Below are 22,182 nucleotides of genomic sequence, written 5' to 3' on the forward strand. Positions count from 1 at the left end.
GTGTGTATAGAGGATGTATAGTGTGTGTATAGAGGATGTATAGTGTGTGTATAGAGTATGTATAGTGTGTATAGAGTATGTATAGTGTGTGTCTAGAGTATGTATAGTGTGTATAGAGTATATATAGTGTGTGTATAGAGTGTGTATAGTGTATAGTGTGTATAGAGTGTGTATAGAGTATGTATAGTGTGTATAGAGGATGTATAGTGTGTGTATAGAGTATGTATAGTGTATAGTGTGTGTATAGAGTGTGTATAGAGTATGTATAGTGTGTATAGAGGATGTATAGTGTGTGTATAGAGTATGTATAGTATTCGGTACGAGAAAAAACCCTATAATGTATGTAAATGACCGTGGCTCTGATTCGCTGCTCTGTATTGCACCCTTACTGAATGGTAAAGAAGTGCTGCATACCCCGTGTGTGTATGGGTGGGGCTAAACTGCTTTAGACTGAATAGGTGGACGTATGTAAATGTGTTCATTATAGTGACATCACAAAGTCTGTGAATTCACTAAAGGCTTCTTTTTCAGCCTAGAATCCATAAGGAGACATGAACTGGGGAGGGCAGCATTTCAAAGCCTTAAAGCTCCATCAAACGTATTTATCTGAACATTTAATGGATCTGTTGTATTTGCGTGGTATGAGTGCTTTAACACCGGTTCTCTTCTGAACGCTTGCCTCCTGGAAGCTGCTCGTCTTGTTGCTTCTCACTCATGTCTCATTAGCTCCTGTTTGTCTCGGGGCAGTGGCGTTCCAATTAATTGCAGCGTCCTAAAAATACACACACCCGTGCCCAACTGGGACTGACGCTCAACTGGCACGAGACTCGGAGCATAGCCAAACTTGTTGACATTGCGAATGACGTGACAATCCTCGGTCTTCGCTGTTGCAGGGAGGAGGGCAGAGAGCTGTAAATTGGACTTAAGGCAACTAAATTAAGCAGCATTTTGCTAAAACTCCATTCCCCCCAGGCAACCACGTGGCGGGCATTAGCTAGAGGGGTATGAAGCCCACCAGCATTGAGCTGTGGAGCAGTGGAAGAGCTGTGTTCTCTGGAATGATGGTGGAGGAGCTCCATCCAGTACTTTTGGGATGAGTTGGGGATGATAAGGTGGGGTGGTGATCAATCATGCAACATCCTGACCTCACTAATGCTCTTGTTCCTGAATGCAATCAAATCCTCACAGCAATGCTCATTCTCCAGAATCTAGTAGAAAGTCTTCTTCCCTGGACAGTAAAGACAGTTACTCCAACAAAAGCAGGATCAGCCTTTTTTTTTTTAAATAAACTCTAATTCTGGAAGAAACCATGAATAAGCAGGTGTCCCAATACTTTTGTCTGGTTACTCCAGCGGTCAGCTCTGTGGAGAAGTGAGCCTGTGAGCCTGTTTTTGCAGGCGTGTTTACAGATATAAGATTGGTGATAGTCCAGGTCCAGTGTTAATTAGCAACATTAGCTTAGCATCTCCCATTGTAAACTAAAGAAGCACACGTCGGATACCAAACATGTCTTGAGGGATCGACTGAATCTGGGGCCAGAGGTCAATCACGAATGATGATTTTCCGCTGAACTGTTTCTTTAAGGTTCTCATTTGTAAAATAATGGATAATGGCTGTTTTATCCAGGTTGTTTAGGTTTAAATTAAGACAACACGTTGCTACTAATTACCGCGCAGGTTCCTGAACCCGTGTTCCTAGCCTGCAATTATCTGCAGTGAGATTGTTGTAATTGGCTAAAACTGAAACCCACACGCCCTGAACGAGAGAATGGTAATTAATGCGCTGCTGCTTTCTTAAAGATATTAATTATGGGTTTGTTAACGGAGTTGACGAGCCCTACTCCTGCTAAACACATCTCTCAAAACATGCTAATGCTTCCTCCTCCTCTCTTTCAGGATCACATTCTGCCATCTTCCATTCCAGAGTAAGTGGCTTTACGTGGGAACGGAGCGAGGAAACACACACATCGTCAACGTCGAGTCCTTCATCTTGTCTGGATACGTCATTATGTGGAACAAGGCCATAGAACTGTGAGTACTAGCATCACAAAATCGGTCTAATATGCTAATACTGTGCTGCAAAAGATCTTATAAGCGCTACTACTAGTAAACCCACGTCACCTCCTGACCCCCTGTGTATCTCTTTAGCACTGTCCTAGCCACATTGGTATTGGTGTCTATTCAGCTTCAGCTAGCTATCTAAGTGGCCTATTTGATGTACACCTGCCCCCAGAGCAGTGGGTGGGCAGTGGGTGGGCAGTGTGTCCACATGTTGGTGATCCTAGAGTGGATCAGTGTGTTGAATTGGAGCTTAGGACGTTTTTTCTAACACTGTGTAAACAGAACTGGTGCTGTCCTTATTGTTGGATGCGCTGCAGTAGTAGCATGTGCAGGGAAGTGAGTAGTCACAATGCCACCTTCATCACGACATCTGGACTCACTAGGGTTTGATCCCATTGCCTGGACAAGCCCACCAAGCTACACCAATAAGGGTCCATTCAGACTTTCCACAACTACCATGTTTCTGCCACTGTATAAAAGAAGCTCTGTGCTGTCCTTATTGTTGGATGCGCTATGCTAGTAGATTAAGTACAGTTTATGAGCACTGACTGTCAACCCGTGTCTCAGGTAACATGCTAACATGTGAGACCTGCATGGCTAGCCCAGCTGGGAACCAGAAAGTTTCCATGTTGACCCCACCAGGGTCCCATCAGGGTCAATGATCTGACCAGGAGGGGTTAAACATGAGCTCCATCTGGGTTGTCCGCTGCAAACAAAGCTTATATGGGACCCATGTGAGATTAGGGTTGGCAGTAATGATGGGGCCTATTTGGGAAACCCAACCCACCTGGAACCACCAAAGCTAAGCCCTAGCCTTTCTATGAGCTACTGTAAGTTCTGTGCTGTCCTTATTGTTGGATGTATATTGTTGGAAACCAGGCATTGACTCTTTCAGACCTTTTTTAGAATGTAGAATATTGAATTTATTGAGTTTGCAGCAGCTCTGTCACCTCCGTTAACCTCCCTTATGGGGTAAGTCGTGACATTTCCTCACCTGCCGCTTTCGGCTGAGTTGTTTATAAACGTTCGGTGCTGGAAACTCTTTTAATTTGCACAAATGTTCCAAAATAAATAAATGAATAAATGAATGAATAAAAATTAGCAGTACTAGTCTAAATTTGTCAGCTTGTGCTCTGCTCTGCTCCGCTGTTGCGGATGGTGTTACAGGAGATTAGCAGTGTCACTCTCTGAAGTGAGGAACCAGGTTCTTCACATTATATCACCTCGCAAACCACAGAGGGAAGTCTCTTATCTCACACCCTCCCCAGCACACACACTCCACGTTAAAATGTGTAAGTCAACACCAACACCTCAGTCCCGCGCCTGTTACTCTGACAGGCGAAGAGCTCGCGAACGTCAATCACGTCTCCTCCCACTCACCAGCCTTCCAGCGCTGTCCCTGCTGACAGACGGTAGCGTTAGCGGTGAAATCGCTGTTGATGTCTTTCTGAAGGATGTTTCAGGACCACCGTCCTCTCCTCTCTCCTGAGGTAGAGCCTCGCCGCAGTTATCCGAGCCCAGGAGTCCCAGAGCATAGAGCCTAACTGTCCTCTTCATCACACTCTGGTTGGGTAGGATGGCCCTCCCTCTCCCCCATCACTCAGTCGGAGGGTGTAAGTAGCCATTAGCGTTCTCCTCCATGGGTGTTGAGCTCTCTGAGGAATGGGAATGACTTAACTTGGGAGAAAATTGGGAATTGTCTAAAATTGCCACTTATCCACTATATGGACAAAAGTATTGGGACACCTGCATTGTTTAACTCATAGTTTTTTTTTCCAAAATCAAGAGTTTCTTCTCTTTCTACTGTCCAGGGAAGAAGGCTTTCTACTAGATTTTGGAGAAGCATTGCTGTGAGGGTTAGATTGCATTCAGCCATAAGAGCATTAGCGAGGTCAGGACGTTGGATGATCAACTAATACTATATATAATACTAATTTAAACAGGTCAGAATATATGGACAAAAGTATTGGGACACTTTCATATACAGGAGCATTTTTTTTACATCCCATTCTAAACCCATAGGCTGTATTAACATGAAACTGGTCCCCCTTTGCTCTCAGCTCTACCAGCATCAGCAGGTCTGGAGCTCTGCTGCAGTTACTGAGTCAGTTGGAGGCTGTGAGCTGTTCCTCCTAAACTCTTCCACTGTTCAATAATAACACCACTCACAGCTGATGGAGGAAGATCTAGGAGGGAGGAAATCTCACCAGCTGACTTGTTGGTGGTGCAGCGGTGTCTCCTATTACATACAGAACCACGCTGGAGTTCAGTGAGCTCTTTAGAACCTCCCGTTCTTTCACTGCCTTGATTTTATACACCTTAGACAATGAGACTGAATCAAACACCTGAATTCAATGTAAGTGTCCCAATACTTTTGTCCATATAGTGTCTGAAAAAGGAAGTCATATGAGTCATTTTACTCTTGGACCCAATGGAAAGTAGTAAAGTAAAGAACCAAAGTCTCAGTAATTCTCAAAGCCTTCAGCTGTTCTGTCTCAGCTCTAGGGTTCCTCAGAAGGTTCTTCCACCACGTGTGCCCTAGTTCTACAAGCCAACCTATTAAAACCCTCCTATAAAGAGAGCCGTGTATCTCAGCGCCCGCCCGGCTGTTTCCACGCGTGCTTCTTTAAATCTTCACGGGATCATCTTCACAAGAAGCATCCCACCTTCGCACAGCGGCTGCTGCCTGTGCCCTGAACACGGCTTGCTTCAAAACTGCTGGAGATATCAAAAAGCTTTAGCGGAGCATGCGGCGCACTTTACTGCCTTAACATAGCAGTGGGAGCTTCTGCGTTCCGCCTCGGAGCAAACCGAACGCCCACGTCTGCCAGTTATCTTCTCGCTCGGCACTTCTGAATCCTCCGTGGAAAATCTGCCTGATGTTTTGAGTCACGTTCCATGTTCAGTGCAGGCCTACATGCGTTGGAGGTTAGCTTCAGCAGACTTCTTCTTACCTGTGAGGTTTCAAATGGGCTTAGGTTCTGCAAGTGCCCCCTGAAGTGCAACCTGCCAATCAGTATTTTGGGACATTGTCCCTTTTCACCCATGTCCAGGACTATATGGTACAATATGATACAGTCGATAGACAAAAGTATTGGGACACCTTCACATTACACCTATGAGTGTATGCCATCTCATTCTAAATCCCTAGGCATTAATATGGAGTCAGTGACCCCCTGGTTTATCCCACCTCAGACCCACCACTGGTGCCTTCTCATTTGGGAGATGCTCCAACCTGGTCTGGTCTTTATAATTTGGGCCTTGTCAGAATGTTTCAGGTCATCACGCTGACCATTTCTCCCACATCCAGGACGTTGACTATTGTATATACTCATTTTTATAGATCACAATATGGTACACTCGATAGACAAAAGTATTGGGACGCCTTCACATTACACCACCTATGACATTGCACATGCTCCAACCTGGTCTGGTCTTTACATTCAGTGACCGGCCAACAGACTTCTCAGACCTTCACATGCAACGTAAAGAAGCACCTCCCTCAGGCCGAGAACCGCACGGGTGCGAAACCCTCGTCCTTCCTAATTGCTTTTGATTCCTGACAGTGTACGAAGCCACTCAGCACTTCAAGCATCTCTCCAGATCATATGCCAAACAAGGACGTCTTCCAGTGAAGTACTAAAATTCAGAGCCCCTAATGTTGAATGAGACTGCACTGAATGAGACTGCCATTGCCACGGCAACCCTCACCAGCGCCTCAGGGGCTGCTATCATCCGACTTTGAAGTCGCACCCAAACAGAGGCGGCAGCGCCTCAAACAACTACCCGAGGTTCTAAGGTGCTCTCGTTGGTACGGCGCTCACGTCTGGCAGACATTAAAGATAGGGGAGCGTTCCTGTCTTCGCTGCTGGAATGTGGCGGCCAAATGAAAAGCGAGTGGAAATCCGGTTTAGAAGCGCTACCGGAACGTCTGCCGGAGCGCGTCCTGAAAGCGTGGGCAGGGCTGATGCGATCACACAGGAAAGGAGGAATGATAACAGGAAGAGGTGAAAGGTTCTCTGCAGGTTTTCCTGCTGATAAGCAGAGGCCTCCTGTTCTCAATTTACCTAGCATCTAGCCTCCTCACCTCAACACACACACACACAGGCTCGTTTTCATCCCATCTCAGGGTGTTGGGTCATGTGTGTGTTCCATATGTATAATGTAACTATACCAAATTGATTTCACACTATTTAGCACCGGCTGTCTTTTACATTGTGTTTCCCAAAAGTTTGTGGACACTTTCTTATTTGAGTAAATTCAGCTGGATTAAGGTGCACCCAAATGTGCACCCACTAGAATAGAATCCCATTAGAGGAGAATGCTCTGGAGCATCCTCGCATGAACCTAAGGTCACAGTGCCCAGTGCAGGTCAAGTGCCTACTAGAAGGGTATATGGCCCCACCTCACTGGGCTGGACTGAATGAGCTCCAATCTAGTATCTTATATTTATCCAGACCTCATCTCATCGTCTATAATCAGTACCTGACCTCACAAATGACCCCTGTCCCAACAGAATAGGACTTTCTGGAGCAGGTAAAGATTGATGCCCCTATTGGCTCCATGCTGCCTAATGCCAGGCGTGGGCTAGAGGGGAATAAAGCCCCCCAGCATTGAGGAGCTGTGGAGCAGTGGAAGAACTGTGTTCTTTGGAATGATGGTGGTGGAGGAGCTCCATCCAGTACTTTTGGGATGGGATGAAATGGGGAGTTAGGGATGATGAGGTGGGGTGGGGGTGGTGGTGGTGATCATCATCCAAAATCCTGACCTCACTAACGCTGCTAATGTCGCAGAATGCAATCAGCAATCAACTCCTCACAGCAATGTTCCTCCTCCAAAATCTAGCCGAAAGCCTTCTTTCCTGGACAGTAGAGACAGCTACTCCAACAGGAGAGACTCTTTTTATTCCCTTGATTATAGAAGAAACACTGAACAATGAGCAGGTGTCCCAATACTTTTGTCATATATAAAAAGCTTCATGTTCTTCTTGTGTTTCTCGTGCTGGCGTGTGACGTATCGACTCGTGCTGGACGTGAACAGTCGTGACTGCAGCTGAAGTGTGTAATGACAGGACTGGTTTACATCTTTTGGTAATTAGTGCCATTAATTTCTAATTAGCACTCGGGTTCTAGCCCTGATGACGTCCAAATGAGATGCACGAGAAAGGCTTAGGGTCAGAGCAAGGTCATAGTGACCCCCTGCCTGGTCACGGAGGGAGTCGAAAGGCCACTGAATAAACCGAAAGGAGGGACGTTTTCGAATGAGGAGACTGACGGCCTGAGGAGAGGGACGAAAATAGCCTCGTTTGGGTTCGGGTCGAGCAAGCGAGGGAGAATAGTGAATTATCCTGAGCTCACACTGGCCTTCAGTGTTTTAGAGAGCAATAATAGGCTTCACAGGGCGAGCGGGGTGAGAGAGAGAGAGAGACAGAGAGAGAGAGATTTAGTCTTTCTTTAAAAACAACAAGGGAGAGCTAAGTGAGACACTCCAGCCGAGGGCAATTAGACCTGGCCTGCAGAGAGAGAGGGAGAGCGAGAGACTATCATTAAAAGCTAACACTATTTACGTGTGTTATCTCCGAGGTTTCTCTCCTCTCTGCTGCTCACATCTCGTTCGCCCACTCACTCAGGCAATCTCATTATCCTCGACACCTGCTGGCAGCACATTCTCCCGTTTGCTGATCCCTCCTCTTCAATATTTGATGGTCAGAGAGTCCGGCTCGCCATGTGGTTGTTCCTCTGAGGCCTGTTCCCTGCTGAAGGTGCAGGGGGTTCCACCCGTCCTTCATCCTGTAGGTCTGCTCCAGGTCGGTCAGCTCGGTTGGAGGACACTAAAGGAACGCGGATTCTGGACCTAAGATCTGGGCGTTGACCTGACCACCTCTTGGTGCTTCTAATGAAATGGCCAGCCAGTGTAGCCGAAACTGTATACTGTATGTCCAAAGGTTTGTGGACGCCCCTTCTAATGAATGCATTCAGCTTCGTTAAGTTGCACCTATTGCTGACACAGATATTGTGTAGTACTGCCAATAGAATAGGACTCTCTAGAGCAGATAAACATCGTGAACCAGGCCTGGGCTAGTAGAGGCGTATAAACCACCCCAACTGACCTCACTAACACTGACGCTGAATGCAATCAAATCCGCACAGCAATGCTCTCCACTCCAAAATCTTGTAGAAAGTCTTCTTCTCTGGACAGTAGAGACAGTTACTCCAACAAAAGCAGGATCAGCTCTTTTTTTAATAGCCTCCATTTCAGAAGACATGATGAACGAGCAGGTGTCCAAATACTTTATTATTTTTGCTGTTTTTCACTTTTCTCAATATTGTGAATCTGACAGTGGTTATTTACATTGTATCAGAGTTTCAGGATGAATGGAACAATAGAAATGCTCCAAAATGACCTGGAATGAACTCTTTTTGCATTGACTTCCATTGGAAGATAAGAAGATTTGTCCTTCTGCTGTAAATTTTGCATTTAATTTGCTCCAAATTATGCGGAGTACATAAGTAAATCTTCACCAAACTTTCTAGAGTAAGAGTTGTAGGATCGTTTGAGTGTGTGTGAGTTATTCAAAGACTCTTCAAAGGCCAGCCTTCCCTCTGATCCTGAAAGAGACGCTCTAAAGCTTTATTAGCTTTATTAACTTTATTATTGTTTTTTATTTGTAAGAAAAAAGGCACTGAAGCACAAATCAGAAATTGATCATTAAAGCAGGATCAGGGTTGTCTTTGTCTTTGAAGTGAAAAGGAGGAACTTCAAAGCTCTCACCATATTGCCTGTTTGCGGTGTCTGCTGTGGCGGCTGTGGCGGCTGTGGTGGCTGTCAACATCTTTCCGTTAGCGGATTTTACAGGCCGTAATGTGGTGTGGGGATGCTTTGCTGTGTGAGATCGGGGTATATGTGTGTGTGTGTGTGTGTGTGTGTGTGTGTGCGCTCGTCAACCCTTGTCTAAAGGGAGAATTTAGGTCAAATTCTGACTAGCAGACCTTTTCGCTCTGTAGTTGTTACCTTGTCGTCGTTGCTAACTGCAGCATCAGCACCTTGCGGCATCAGACCAATGAGTCAGCAGAAAAGGCCCATCGTCCCGCCACGGCATTCAGAGCTGTGGGGGATTGCCGCATGTCAGAGGGGGGGGGGGGGGGGGGGGGTGAGGTGTTACTATATTAATACTTATATGTACGTACACAATGTATCTTATGTATTATTTTTGTATCTATATGTGATAACTATGTCCCATATGTATTGTAAATATGTAAATACCTATTTGTAGTAATATATCCTGTATGTTTTATATAAATGTAAGCACATATATAGTAATATGTCTCATATATATGTAAATATATATATATAAAAGATATTTTTTTATGTATGTACGTAAGTACCTATATGTAGTAGTATATGTTCAAGTAATATTGTTCTATAGTATAGTAATATATAGCAATATTAGTAATATAGTAATGTGGTATATTTTTTATCATTTGTATGTAATAATATGCATATACGTATATGCATATTATATATGTATTATGGGGCATATATGTAGCAATATGCCTATATGTAGCAATGTATGTAGCACCTATATATATATATATATATATATATATATATATATATATATATATATATATATATCACATATGTTTAATATATATGTAAGCAGCTATATAGTAATAAGTCCCATATGTATTATATATACTGAATATGTAAGTACCTATAAGTAGTAATAATTTGTCCCATGTATATTATAAATATGCAAGTACCTATATGTACTGGTAATATGTCCTAGTAATAGTTATATAGTACAGTAATAAGTATTTAAATATTTCTTAGCACTTTTATGTAATAATATGCCCCATATGTATTATATGTGCACATGCCCATATATATTAGTAATGTCCTTTATGTTTTATGTACATATAAGTACCTGTATATCGTATAATGTGTCCCATATATATATATATATATATATATATATATATACTGTATATATATATATATATATGTAGCAACTATATGTCATAATAATGTCCTGTGTGTGTATAAATAAGTACTTTTATATATATATATATATATATATATATATATATATATATAATCATAATATGTATTTATGTAAGTATCCATGCCTAATTTTCTAAACCTAATCATAAACATATCCCAAGTAACAGAAACAAACTGAACATTTAACAAATGAAACCTACAAGAACAAACGCGCCCGCACTCGCGCCGAGGCCGTGACTGATACGGCTGATAATCCTCACTATGTGTTCCTCAGCCACCTTGCTTTTGTCCTTTGTTGCCATGACTCCAGAGATCAGGCCCGGTGCTCAGTCTCTGTGCCGAGGGCGATGGGATATTGTAGCTATTTTTCTGTTTTCCTCCGCCGTCTCTGTAATTCCCTCAGCATTTACCCTTACAATCACCAGGACACTCGCGCCCACTGGGTTCACAACCCCTGCTCACCGCTTTCAGCGGGGAATTGCCGTCCTCTCTCACACTCTTCACGTTGTAGTTTCATAACCGGGGTCTCTGGTAGTATACAGAGGGGTTATAAGGTCGGAGGAGCTTCAGACCCCAGGCAGTGTGGTGTGGCTTGAAGGGACATCGGTCATTTCTTGTAGCAGTCCACGCTGACCGTGTCCATTAAAACGAGGTTTTCAGTAATGGATAAAACAGGACATCAGAAATCTTTGCTAAACTCAGGTCATCTGGTCCTGAGACTGGAGTCGCAGTAAAGCTTCTGGCTAATCTGTGTGGGGCATTAGTGGGAATTGACCCACTGGCTGTAGGTGAGCATTGGACAGGTCTCCTGACCTTTACTGACATTTCGTGAGCTGGCTCGCAGTGTTTGATCCCTGCGCTGCTCTATTAAACTTCATACAGCTCACCCCCCACATTTCATACTCCGACTCCCACTGCATGGTCATATGCTCTAAGCTCATGTTTGGACCATGCAAGACCTGGGATCTCCGTTAGATGCTAATTGACTGTTGTACCCAGACCCCTCAGAGGTCAGAACGTCAACAATGATCAGCAGTGGTCAGCATCTACAGGTGGTGGTCGGCACATCCGGGCAGAAGGAGAACTGAGATGTTTATTACGGGAGGAATACCTCACAACACACAGTGCAGAGCCCCCTGCTGCGGATGGGGCTGTGTAGCTACAGACCCATAGAGTGCCCATGCAAACACCTGTCCACCTTTGAAAGTGCCTACAATAGACATGTGAGCCACGCGAGTGGTGGATATGGATAGTCTGGACCAGGAAATCCGCCGCAGAGCTGACGGCCTCATTTCCGTTCGACCGCAGTGGCCTAAGCCTTCGTTTCGGAGCTCTCCACCACTGTGCAAAGACACATCCCTTGTTCCGTGCTGAGACACATCCAGACAGTTTGCAACATTAGTGCTGTTCAAAGAGCACAGGGAGCTCCAACACGCCGCCAGAGGATTCGTATTTAACGCTGCCGAGAACTCCATGTTTGTGTGGGAGTTTGTGTGCTCTCTCTGTCTTTCTCTTTCAACCCTCACTCCGGCCTCCTGCTCTGACTCGTCTCCCACTCGGAATATCTGCTCACCACGCCGGTGAACTCAGTCAAACGCCGGCTCGCGCAGCGCTTTCTGACCTCCACGCTCTCCTCTGTAGAAATGCTTTGGAAAAGAAGACCTTGGCGAGAGGAACTGTAGACTGAAAGAACTCGCAGAACTTTCCGCCGCTATTCAGTCGGGCGCTGAAGCCCTGAACCCAGAGGCCTGAGCAGTGAGTCATGGCTTTGCGTGTTTGACGGTGCTTTCATGAAGCCAGAACTTCAGTACAAAGTGGTGCATGAAGTAATGCTGCTTTCACAGTGTTTGGAGAAAGAACTCACCTCCAGTGCCTCAAAACACCAGAACAAGGTTCTTTTGGGGATCGTTTTCCCCCAATTTAAAATTTTCCCCCTATTGCAAGTGCCTATATGTAATATTATTATATCTTATATATCTCATATATCTTATATCTTATATATCTTATATCTCAAATACCTGGGTGTCCATCTGAACAACAAACTGGACTGGTCAGTCAACACTGCTGCTCTCTACAAGAAAGGCCAGAGCAGACTCTACCTGCTGAGGAGATTGAGGTCCTTTGGAGTGCAGGGAGCACTCCTGAGGACGTTCTTCGACACAGTGGTGGCATCTGCCATCTTTTATGGAGTGGTCTGCTGGGGCAGTAGCATCTCGACGGCAGATAAGAAGAGACTGGACAAACTCATAAAGAGGGCCGGCTCTGTCCTGGGGTGCTTCTTAGACCCAGTGCAGGTGGTGGGAGACAGGAGGATGACAACCAAGCTGGCATCCATGCTGGAGAACAGCTCCCACCCCATGCATGAGACTCTGGCAGCACTGGGCAGCTCCTTTAGCGACAGGCTGCTTCACCCCAAGTGTGTGAAGGAGGGGTATCGCAGGTCCTTCCTTCCTGCTGCCGTCAGACTACACAACCAACACTGCTCCCAGAGGACCACATACACACACACTTAACTACACACACATGTTCATGTTCAGGGAATACTATGTGCAATATCCCCCCCCCCCCCCCCCCATGTGCAATTAAGAGTCTTTTGCTGTAAATAATATTGTTTATTGCTTTTTTAATTCTTATTTATATTGTGTACATAGTGTAAATTATTTATCTAAATTTTTGTAACTGAGTGTCCTGCTATCCCTTTCTGCTGTCACACTGTGAATTTCCCCACTGCGGGACTAATAAAGGACTATCTTATCTTATCTTATTTTATCTTATACATATATTATATGTAGTTTAGATAACAGTAATATATATATATCAAATATCCCATTTGTATTATATATAAGTACCTGTTTATGCTAATAATATACCCCTAATGTATAATATATTTATGCTAGTATATATATATATATCCCACCCACTACTTAGGATTCCCACATCGTGTGACGCTACCAGCGCTAGGAAGGTGAAGGAAAGCTCATGCGTCCTTCATATAAGGCCAAGACGACATCACTGGAGCTTAACACGTTTGGAGGAGAACGCTAGCTAACTGCTAAGTCAGCTAACAGACACCCACACTGGCTGGCATCGGCCATGCTAAGCCATGGGGGAGAGGGAGGACTAACAGCACATGGTCACACAACACTTATAGATCGTTGCAGCACTCAGGAGCCTCTAAACAATATAAGAGTATATACACTATAAGGACAAAAGTTTCGGGACACCTCCTCTAATATTGTAACTGGTTGCGTTTCAGCCTGCTTCTTTAGCTAGGAATATTGCAGAAGAGCCAGTTAGAGCAGAGCTTGTTTACTTTCACCTAATAGTCGTAATAAAGAGGGCCTGAAGGGAGCGCCGGGCAGTAGAACTCGGGCCAGTATTACGTGGAACACTGTGGAATGTGAATGTGGTTAAATGACGGCGATTTGTCTTTCGCAGATCAACGAAGACACATCCGGGGCCCGTGGTCCATCTGAGTGACAGTCCCAAAGATGAAGGGAAGGTAAGAGAGTGCTGTGCCTTTTATGAAGCCACACACTTCCACACTTCACTTCCTGCACTTGTATGTTGGGTGCAGTTTGGGATGCAGTTTTTGATATTTTTGAACCGTTTATTCACCACCGTGCTGGTCAAGCTGGTCAATGTGGTTGACCAGCTTATCTCTTGACCAGCATCTGACCAGTCTGATGGCTAAGCTGGTCTACAAGCATGATCACGCTGACCAAGCTGGTCAACCAGCATGCTTGCTCACCAGTATAGGGTATGTTTTCGTCTGGATGAGCAACTTTTCAACCACCATGACCATCAAAGACCAGCTTAGACCGTCCGAAATGATCTGGACTTTCCAGCAGGATTAAGCTGGGAAACAAAAAATATGACAGACAAGGGCGTTGCATCATCACCACCCCACCTCAGACCCAACTCCCAAACTCATCCCATTTAAAAGTACTGGATGGAGCTCCTCCACCATCATTCCAGAGAGCACAGTTCCTCCACTGCTCCACAGCTCAATGCTGGGGGGCTTTACACCCCTCTAGCCCACGCCTGGAGGGGGTGCAACTTGAAGTATCTGAATGCATTTATCAGAAGGGGTGTCCACAAACATTTGGACATTTCAGAGTCTGTGATACTCTGACCGAATCAGTTTCAGCTGGCAGCTTCTGCTGACCCTCATCTTCCCCGACACGTCAGTGGAGCTGTAAAGCACCACACTCACTCTGTACTGTCAGCAGACTGGCTGTGCTACACGCTGTCCCCTCCGGAGGCTCACATCTGCTCTCCGGATCCTTTCCCCAGATAGTGGAAGAACAAGGCTGAAACAGATCGCTCCTAATGACCCACATAACTTCAGTTTGACTGACCTCATTCTGGCAGACCTGCCACTGTCAGTCAGACGCTTTCACCCAGATACGAGCAGCCGCTGTGTCACAGGGTGCCACTGGGAGTGCGAGAGCGAAAGCGAGGGACGGGTCAGCGGTGGCTCTGTTGTCTTGAGCTTGACTGTTTTCATCGCTGACAGATCATGGCTTACATTTACATAACTCTGCTGATCCAGAGCAGCATGGAGATGCATAATATGTCCAAAAGTATCCAGACAGCCCGGACTGAGCAGGACTGCTGGTTGGCCTTTCAGGGTTTTCAATTGCGCAATGCTAATTCATGCTGTGGTTCCGGACAGTGCGTGTCAGGTGCTAATGATTTGTCAGAGGTGAACGTATCCCTCTGCTTAATTATCGTGGAGTTAGCTAGTACTTAGTTAGCTAGCAGTCTCACCCTCACCTCAGCGCTGGCGTTTAGCACTGCAGACACAGTGGACAGGAGCTGAGGTGTGTTCTTCCTGAAGAGGGTAACATGGGGTCATTAGAGTTATAACAATTACTTTTAATAAGCTTATTAAAGTAGCTTAAAATCTATCTCTCTCTCTCTCTGGCAAGTACACACAATATTATTATATTTTATGCATATATTATATGTATTTTAGATAATAGTAATATATATATATATATATATATATAAATATATATATATATATATATAATCCCATTTATATTATATATAAGTACCTATTTATGCTAATAACATGCCCCTAATGTATAATATATTTATGCTAGTATCTTGATGTAGTAATAATAATATATCCTATCCTATTATATATATATATATATATATATATATATATATATATATATATATATATATATATATATAGTATGTTTATGTATGTTTGTATGTGAGAGAAGTGTGTGTTTACAGAGGTGAAAGTTTAGGCCCATGTCAGCAAAAATGCTGAATCCACCTGCCAAGCAGTTCTGAATTCATAAGATTTGCATACACACACACACACACACACACACATACACACACACACACACACACACACATGTGAATCAAAGTCTAAAGACCCCCTGAGACCTCTGTGCTACCCACACGCTCAAATCCTCACAAATCCTGTACAGAGCGAGGATGAGGAGAGAGAGAGAGAGAGAGAGAGAGAGAGAGAGAGAGAGAGAGAGAGTAAGTGAGAGGAGAGATGGAGAAATAAAGAGTTAGAGAGCTAAAAGAGAAAGGAGAATGAGTGCGGAGAGAGAGAGAGTGGAAAGAAGAGGGAGTGAAGTGTATATATAAGATCTCTCTCTCTCTTTATTTCTCTCTCTCTCTCTCTCTCTCTCTCTAGGCTCCAATATTACTGTATATAATAATTAGTAATGTGATATGTGAATGTGAAACAGTGGAACTGATTGTATCCTCTGCTTCTTCAGCTGCTGATTGGTTTTGAAAGCGGCACGATCGTGATGTGGGACCTGAGATCCAAAAGAGCTGACTTCAGAATCTACTACGATGAGGTGAGTGGGTATATATTTCTATATATATAAATGCTGTGGAAGCTCTGGGTTCACCCAGAAGGAATACTAATGCACCCCTAACGAGGACTTACAGTCAGCCTCTACCTGTGAATCTGTCACTATATGTATTATATAAATGTATATATATGTGTGTGTGTGTGTAATATTAATATATAATATAATAAAAATATATTGCAAGTGCCTATATGTAATATTATTATATCTGATATGTATTTTAGATATAAAAAATAGTAATACATATAGTAATATATATATATATATATATGTATGTATAAATGCCAGTACAAATGCCAGTATGTATAAATGTTGCCCGGCGATGCTGGTAGTTAGAAAAGAGGCAGGGGCTGGCACAGTGTGTTAAGGCCTTACCCTCCTAGTGTCGGGAGCATTGCTAGTGCGAGGGGGAGCTACGAACAGGTGGATTCAGTGGAGGTACAAAATTGAGAAGAAAAATTAGGGGAAATTTGACAGATTTACATATAATAATACTAATAATAATAATAAAAGAATTTAACGATTAATGGACCAATAGAAATGCTCCAAAATGACACTGATTTTTGGAGATTTTTTCAGCAACAGAGTGAGATAACACTCAGTCTCGATCACTGAGTTCATTTCACTGCGTCTGTCTGGATCTCCGCTGTGTGAATGGATCTGGCCCTGTGCTCTGGCGCTCTGGCGCTGGGAATTTTGGTCTGTCTTGTGTTTTTTTCCCTCACTTTGTTGCAGATTCAGAAACGCAGCTGAATGGAAGTCTGTCACTTTTTCAAATCTGATCTGATTCTCTTCATTCTGCCGAGTGTGTGTGTGTGTGTGTGTGTGAGCAAGTGTGTGCTTGTGTTTAGCGTAATCGCAGCTTGGCTGGTGTCTCTGCTGGCTCCGGCTTCACGGAAAGTGTGTGTGAAAGAGTGCTGCTACAGCTGCTGCCTTTCCTGCCTGCCTTTCGCTTCTCAAATAGCAGCCGATTGTACAGACGACCGGTCAGAAATTTGAGACACACATGTTTGCAGGCCGTTAGCAGACCGGTCAGAGTGCCCCTGTCCACCGTTGAATGCGCCTACAGTGGATACACATGCATCTAGACTGGACCTCAGAGAGATGGGAGATGATGGCCTGTTCTGATGAGTCCTGTTTTCTTCTCCGTCACCTGAACGACAGAGTGCGTGTGCACCAATTAGCCGGGGGGTCCGGCCGGCTTGAGTGACTTGGTGTCAGAGACCATGGACCACCTTCTGTAGAGGGAGGTGTTTTGGCAACTCATGGAGGGCCAACAGCTCTTTAGGTCCTAATGTTTTGGCTGATCTGTGTGTAAATCACTTCTATGACTAACTGCTGCTCAGGTCTCACTGTGTTTCTAAAGGGGAAATGCCAGCAGTGAGCCAAACTACAGCACAAAGCTTCTAACAACCAGCCCTGCTCCCCCCGACCCCCCAGTGTGTGTTCCAGAACAGTCTGTGTGGTGGTGAGAGGGTGGTGCTGGGATTTAGGGGTTTGTCTGAGGTAAAATAAGCTGCTGGGGCTGCGATAATTGCTCGGTTCTGATGCAGCATGTGTGAAGAACAAGAGAGAGAGAGAGAGAGAGAGAGAGAGAGAGAGAGAGAGAGTCTCTCACAGTCTTATAATAAAGGTTTCATTTACATCACTATTATATCATCTATCAATACTAATAGATACTATCAATATCTATTGTTTATATTTTACAACACAGAAACACTGTAACAACACAATACACACGTCCTATTGCTTAATAATAACAGTATACCATCACAATAACACTACTACATCACAGTAACACTACTACATCATAATAACACTACTACATCACATTAACACTATTACATCACAATAACACTACTACATCACAATAACACTACTACATCACAATAACACTACTACATCACATTAACACTATTACATCACAATAACACTACTACATCACATTAACACTATTACATCACAATAACAGTATACCATCACAATAACACTACTACATCACATTAACACTATTACATCACAATAACACTACTACATCACAATAACACTACTACATCACAATAACACTACTACATCACATTAACACTATTACATCACAATAACACTACTACATCACATTAACACTATTACATCACAATAACAGTATACCATCACAATAACACTACTACATCACAATAACACTACTACATCACAGTAACACTACTACATCATAATAACACTACTACATCACATTAACACTATTACATCACAATAACAGTATACCATCACAATAACACTACTACATCACAATAACAGTATACCATCACAATAACACTACTACATCACAATAACAGTATACCATCACAATAACACTACTACATCACAGTAACACTATTACATCACAATAACACTATTACATCACAATAACACTACTACATCACAGTAACACTATTACATCACAATAACACTACTACATCACAGTAACACTATTACATCACAATAACACTACTACATCACAATAACACTACTACATCACAGTAACACTATTACATCACAATAACACTACTACATTACAATAACACTATTACATCACAATAACACTATTACATCACAGCAACACTATTACATCACAATAACACTACTACATCACAGTAACACTATTACATCACAATAACACTATTACATCACAATACCACTTATTACATCACAATACCACTATTACATCACAATTCCACTATTACATCACAATGGAACTATTACATCACAATACCACTATTACATCACAATACCACTATTACATCACAATGGAACTATTACATCACAGTAACACTATTACATCACAGTAACACTATTACATCACAGTAACTCTATTACATCACAGTAACACTATTACATCACAGTAACTCTATTACATCACAGTAACACTATTACATCACAGTAACACTATTCGTTCCTGAGCTGAACCCTTGCGTGCTGGGCCGCTGATGGCTCAGCTGTTCAGCTGTGCGGCGTCAGCAGTGGAGCCGTGTGCTGTTAGCGTGATTAACTGCAGAGGTTGTGTTGGGGTTCAGCTGCACTGGGAGGTTGTGTTGGGCTTCATCAGCTCCCAGTCTGCAGTGGTCTGAGGCAGGACTGAGCTGAGCTGAATGCGAGTGTGGTTTGCAGTCCGCCTCTAAAACACAATGTCAACTTTCAGATTTGGGACAAAGCTCCAGTTTGGGCTCGGCTCGGTCTCTTCGGGCTGCGGAGGAAAGCACTGAATAATGCATGAGCAGCTGAACTGGGCCAAAGTCCTCTCATTATCCCCGCTCGAAAACACGCCCTCCGATTCAGACGCCGCTCGAGCTGAGTGACCTCCGACCTCTCAAACTAAGTGACTCAGTTACACAGCACTGAGTAAACAGGCAGATAAGCACTGCAAGCCAGCACATCCGGGGCTTAGCAGCCAATAAGAGCAGAGCTCATTTGCATATATCTCTGCACAAGGTGCAGTGTGTTTAAATCTAAGGTTTAAGGACATAATGGTCCAGAAATTCTTGCCCTGGGAAATAAGATGAAATGGGCTCTTAATCCTAATTTAAACCTAAACTTAGCCTACTACACCTCAACATAGTCTTAACCTACTACACCTAAACATAGTCTTTACCTACTACACCTAAACATAGTCTTTACCTACTACACCTAAACATAGTCTTTACCTACTACACCTCAACCTAAATCTAAACTTAACCTACTACACCTCACCCCAAACTTAGCCTACTACACCTAAACTTAGCCTACTACACCTAAACCTTAACGTAACCTACTACACCTCAACCTAAACCTAAACTTAAACTTAGCCTACTACACCTAAACCTAAACTTAACCTACTACACCTAAACCTAAACTTAGCCTACTACACCTAAACTTAGCCTACTACACCTAAACCTTAACCTACTACACCTCAACCTAAACTTAGCCTACTACACCTAAACCTAAACTTAAACTTAGCCTACTACACCTAAACCTAAACTTAACCTACTACACTTAAACCTCTTACACCTAAACCCTTACCTACTACACCTCAACCTAAACTTAAACTTAGCCTACTACACCTCACCCCAAACTTAGCCTACTACACCTAAATGTAAACTTAACCTACTACACTTAAACCTAAACTTAGCCTAAGACATCTAAACCTAAACTAAACCTACTACCCCTATACCTAAACGTAACCTACTTCACCTACACCTAAACCTAAACTTAGCCTGCTTCACCTACACCTACACCTAAACTTAGCCTGCTTCACCTACACCTAAACCTAAACTTAGCCTGCTTCACCTACACCTACACCTAAACTTAGCCTGCTTCACCTACACCTAAACTTAAACTTAGCCTACTACACCTAAACCTAAACTTAGTCTACTACACCTACACCTAAACTTAACCTACTACACCTAAACCTAAACTTAACCTACTACACTTAAACCTCTTACACCTAAACCCTTACCTACTACACCTCAACCTAAACTTAAACTTAGCCTACTACACCTCACCCCAAACTTAGCCTACTACACCTAAATGTAAACTTAACCTACTACACTTAAACCTAAACTTAGCCTAAGACATCTAAACCTAAACTAAACCTACTACCCCTATACCTAAACGTAACCTACTTCACCTACACCTAAACCTAAACTTAGCCTGCTTCACCTACACCTACACCTAAACCTAGCCTGCTTCACCTACACCTACACCTAAACTTAGCCTGCTTTACTTACACCTATACCTAAACGTAACCTACTTCACCTACACCTAAACCTAAACTTAGCCTGCTTCACCTACACCTACACCTAAACCTAGCCTGCTTCACCTACACCTACACCTAAACTTAGCCTGCTCTGATCCAGCTAACAGTAGAAGTTGTGGAAATTGCTGTGAAACCAGGCTGTGAAAAGGCCTGGCTGAACTCCCGTTCCTCCACAGCTGGCGACGGGCTGGCAGGAGGCTTCGGACACTATAATCAGGACACTTTAATGGACGCTCTAATGACTGTAATCATCTGTCTGGCACATGCTCAAGTGTTCCAAGACAACTTTTCCCGAGAGGACGAGTGTTTATTTTAGACTGAAAGTGTTTGCAGTGGAATTTTGTGTGCGCTTCTAAAAATGAAGGAGTTCAGATGGGTTGGGATTTATATGATGCACTTTTGGTTCCCTATTTGGTGAAGAACCTTTTCCAAAGTTCAAAGAGCCTCCCCATCATGTAAAGGTTGGTAGAAGAAGCCTTAAATTGGTCTAAGAACCTTTGGAAAGCATCTCAGCATCATCTCTAAAGGTAGAGGGAGTGTTCAGGTAATGCTCGCTCTACCGCTGGAGACCGGTCTGTTGCTGAGGTGCTTTGGGAAGCTTTGGGAAAGTCAGGCCTGTTGGGTCAATCTCCAGAGACTGGGCTGCCTTTGAGTCTTTGAGGTTAAAATGGGACTGATTGAGCACCACAGCAAAGCTCTTTCTCCTCACTTCATGCAGATGGCATCACAGTTTTCATGGCAGCTTGAGAAGATGTTAGAACAACACTTAGCAGGAGTTTGGATTTGCATGAGCTGGGCATCTTCAGAGAGAGTAAACCAGGAGGTTGCTGGAGGTTCGCTTAATAGCTCTGTAGATGATTTCTTTGGATGCAGGGCTGACCGGTCAGCCAACCGTACTTGTGGCCATCGAATGTTTCCGTGGGTGGGCTTAATGGCATGGGGATCTGCTGATTGGCTTCAACTTTGTGCCGTAAGATCCAGGGTCTTTATATTTCCAGTACAGAAAAATGGCGGACTGACTGTATCTAATAACTACAGGAACAGCTGTCCGAGTTCAGCCTCTTCAAGACCTCTGATCATTAGTGTGGAGACAAGTGCACTTGTACTCGAGTCCGCTACGGGCCTCGTCCTAAAGCGCTACCACGGCATTAGCATGCCAGCTATGGGCCTCGTCCAACATCGCTACCGCTGCGTTAGCACAGCCTGGCTACTGGATAATACCATAGATATGTCTGAATACAAATACTATTGACTCCAAGACGAGTCTGAGTACAAGTACTAAAAAGTCCAAGACAGAGTCTGATTACAAAGACTATAAGGTCCAAGATGAATCTGATTAAACATACTATCAAGTCCAAGAGGAGTCTGAGTACAAGTATTAAAAAGTCCAAGAAAGAGTCTGATTGCAAATACTTTCAAGGTTATAACGAGTCTGAGTACAAATACTATAAAGTCCAAGACCAAGTCTGATTACAAATACTTTCAAGGTTAT

At 43.6% G+C, this 22,182-nt stretch overlaps 1 protein-coding gene across 8 annotated transcripts in view; it reads left to right on the forward strand.

Moving 5' to 3' along the window:
- Positions 1–22,182, forward strand: part of stxbp5l (syntaxin binding protein 5L) — a 141,824-nt gene that overhangs the window by 65,575 nt on the left and 54,067 nt on the right. For all 8 annotated transcript variants that reach the window (XM_072686629.1, XM_072686632.1, XM_072686630.1 and 5 more), the window contains exons 5-7: positions 1,896–2,030; positions 13,503–13,566; positions 15,824–15,907. In XM_072686629.1, coding sequence (XP_072542730.1) covers positions 1,896–2,030; positions 13,503–13,566; positions 15,824–15,907 — 283 coding nt within the window. The remainder of the gene's footprint in view (positions 1–1,895; positions 2,031–13,502; positions 13,567–15,823; positions 15,908–22,182) is intronic.

The sequence above is a fragment of the Salminus brasiliensis genome, chromosome 8 (assembly GCF_030463535.1).
Source record: "Salminus brasiliensis chromosome 8, fSalBra1.hap2, whole genome shotgun sequence".
Taxonomy (NCBI): Eukaryota; Metazoa; Chordata; class Actinopteri; order Characiformes; family Bryconidae; genus Salminus; species Salminus brasiliensis.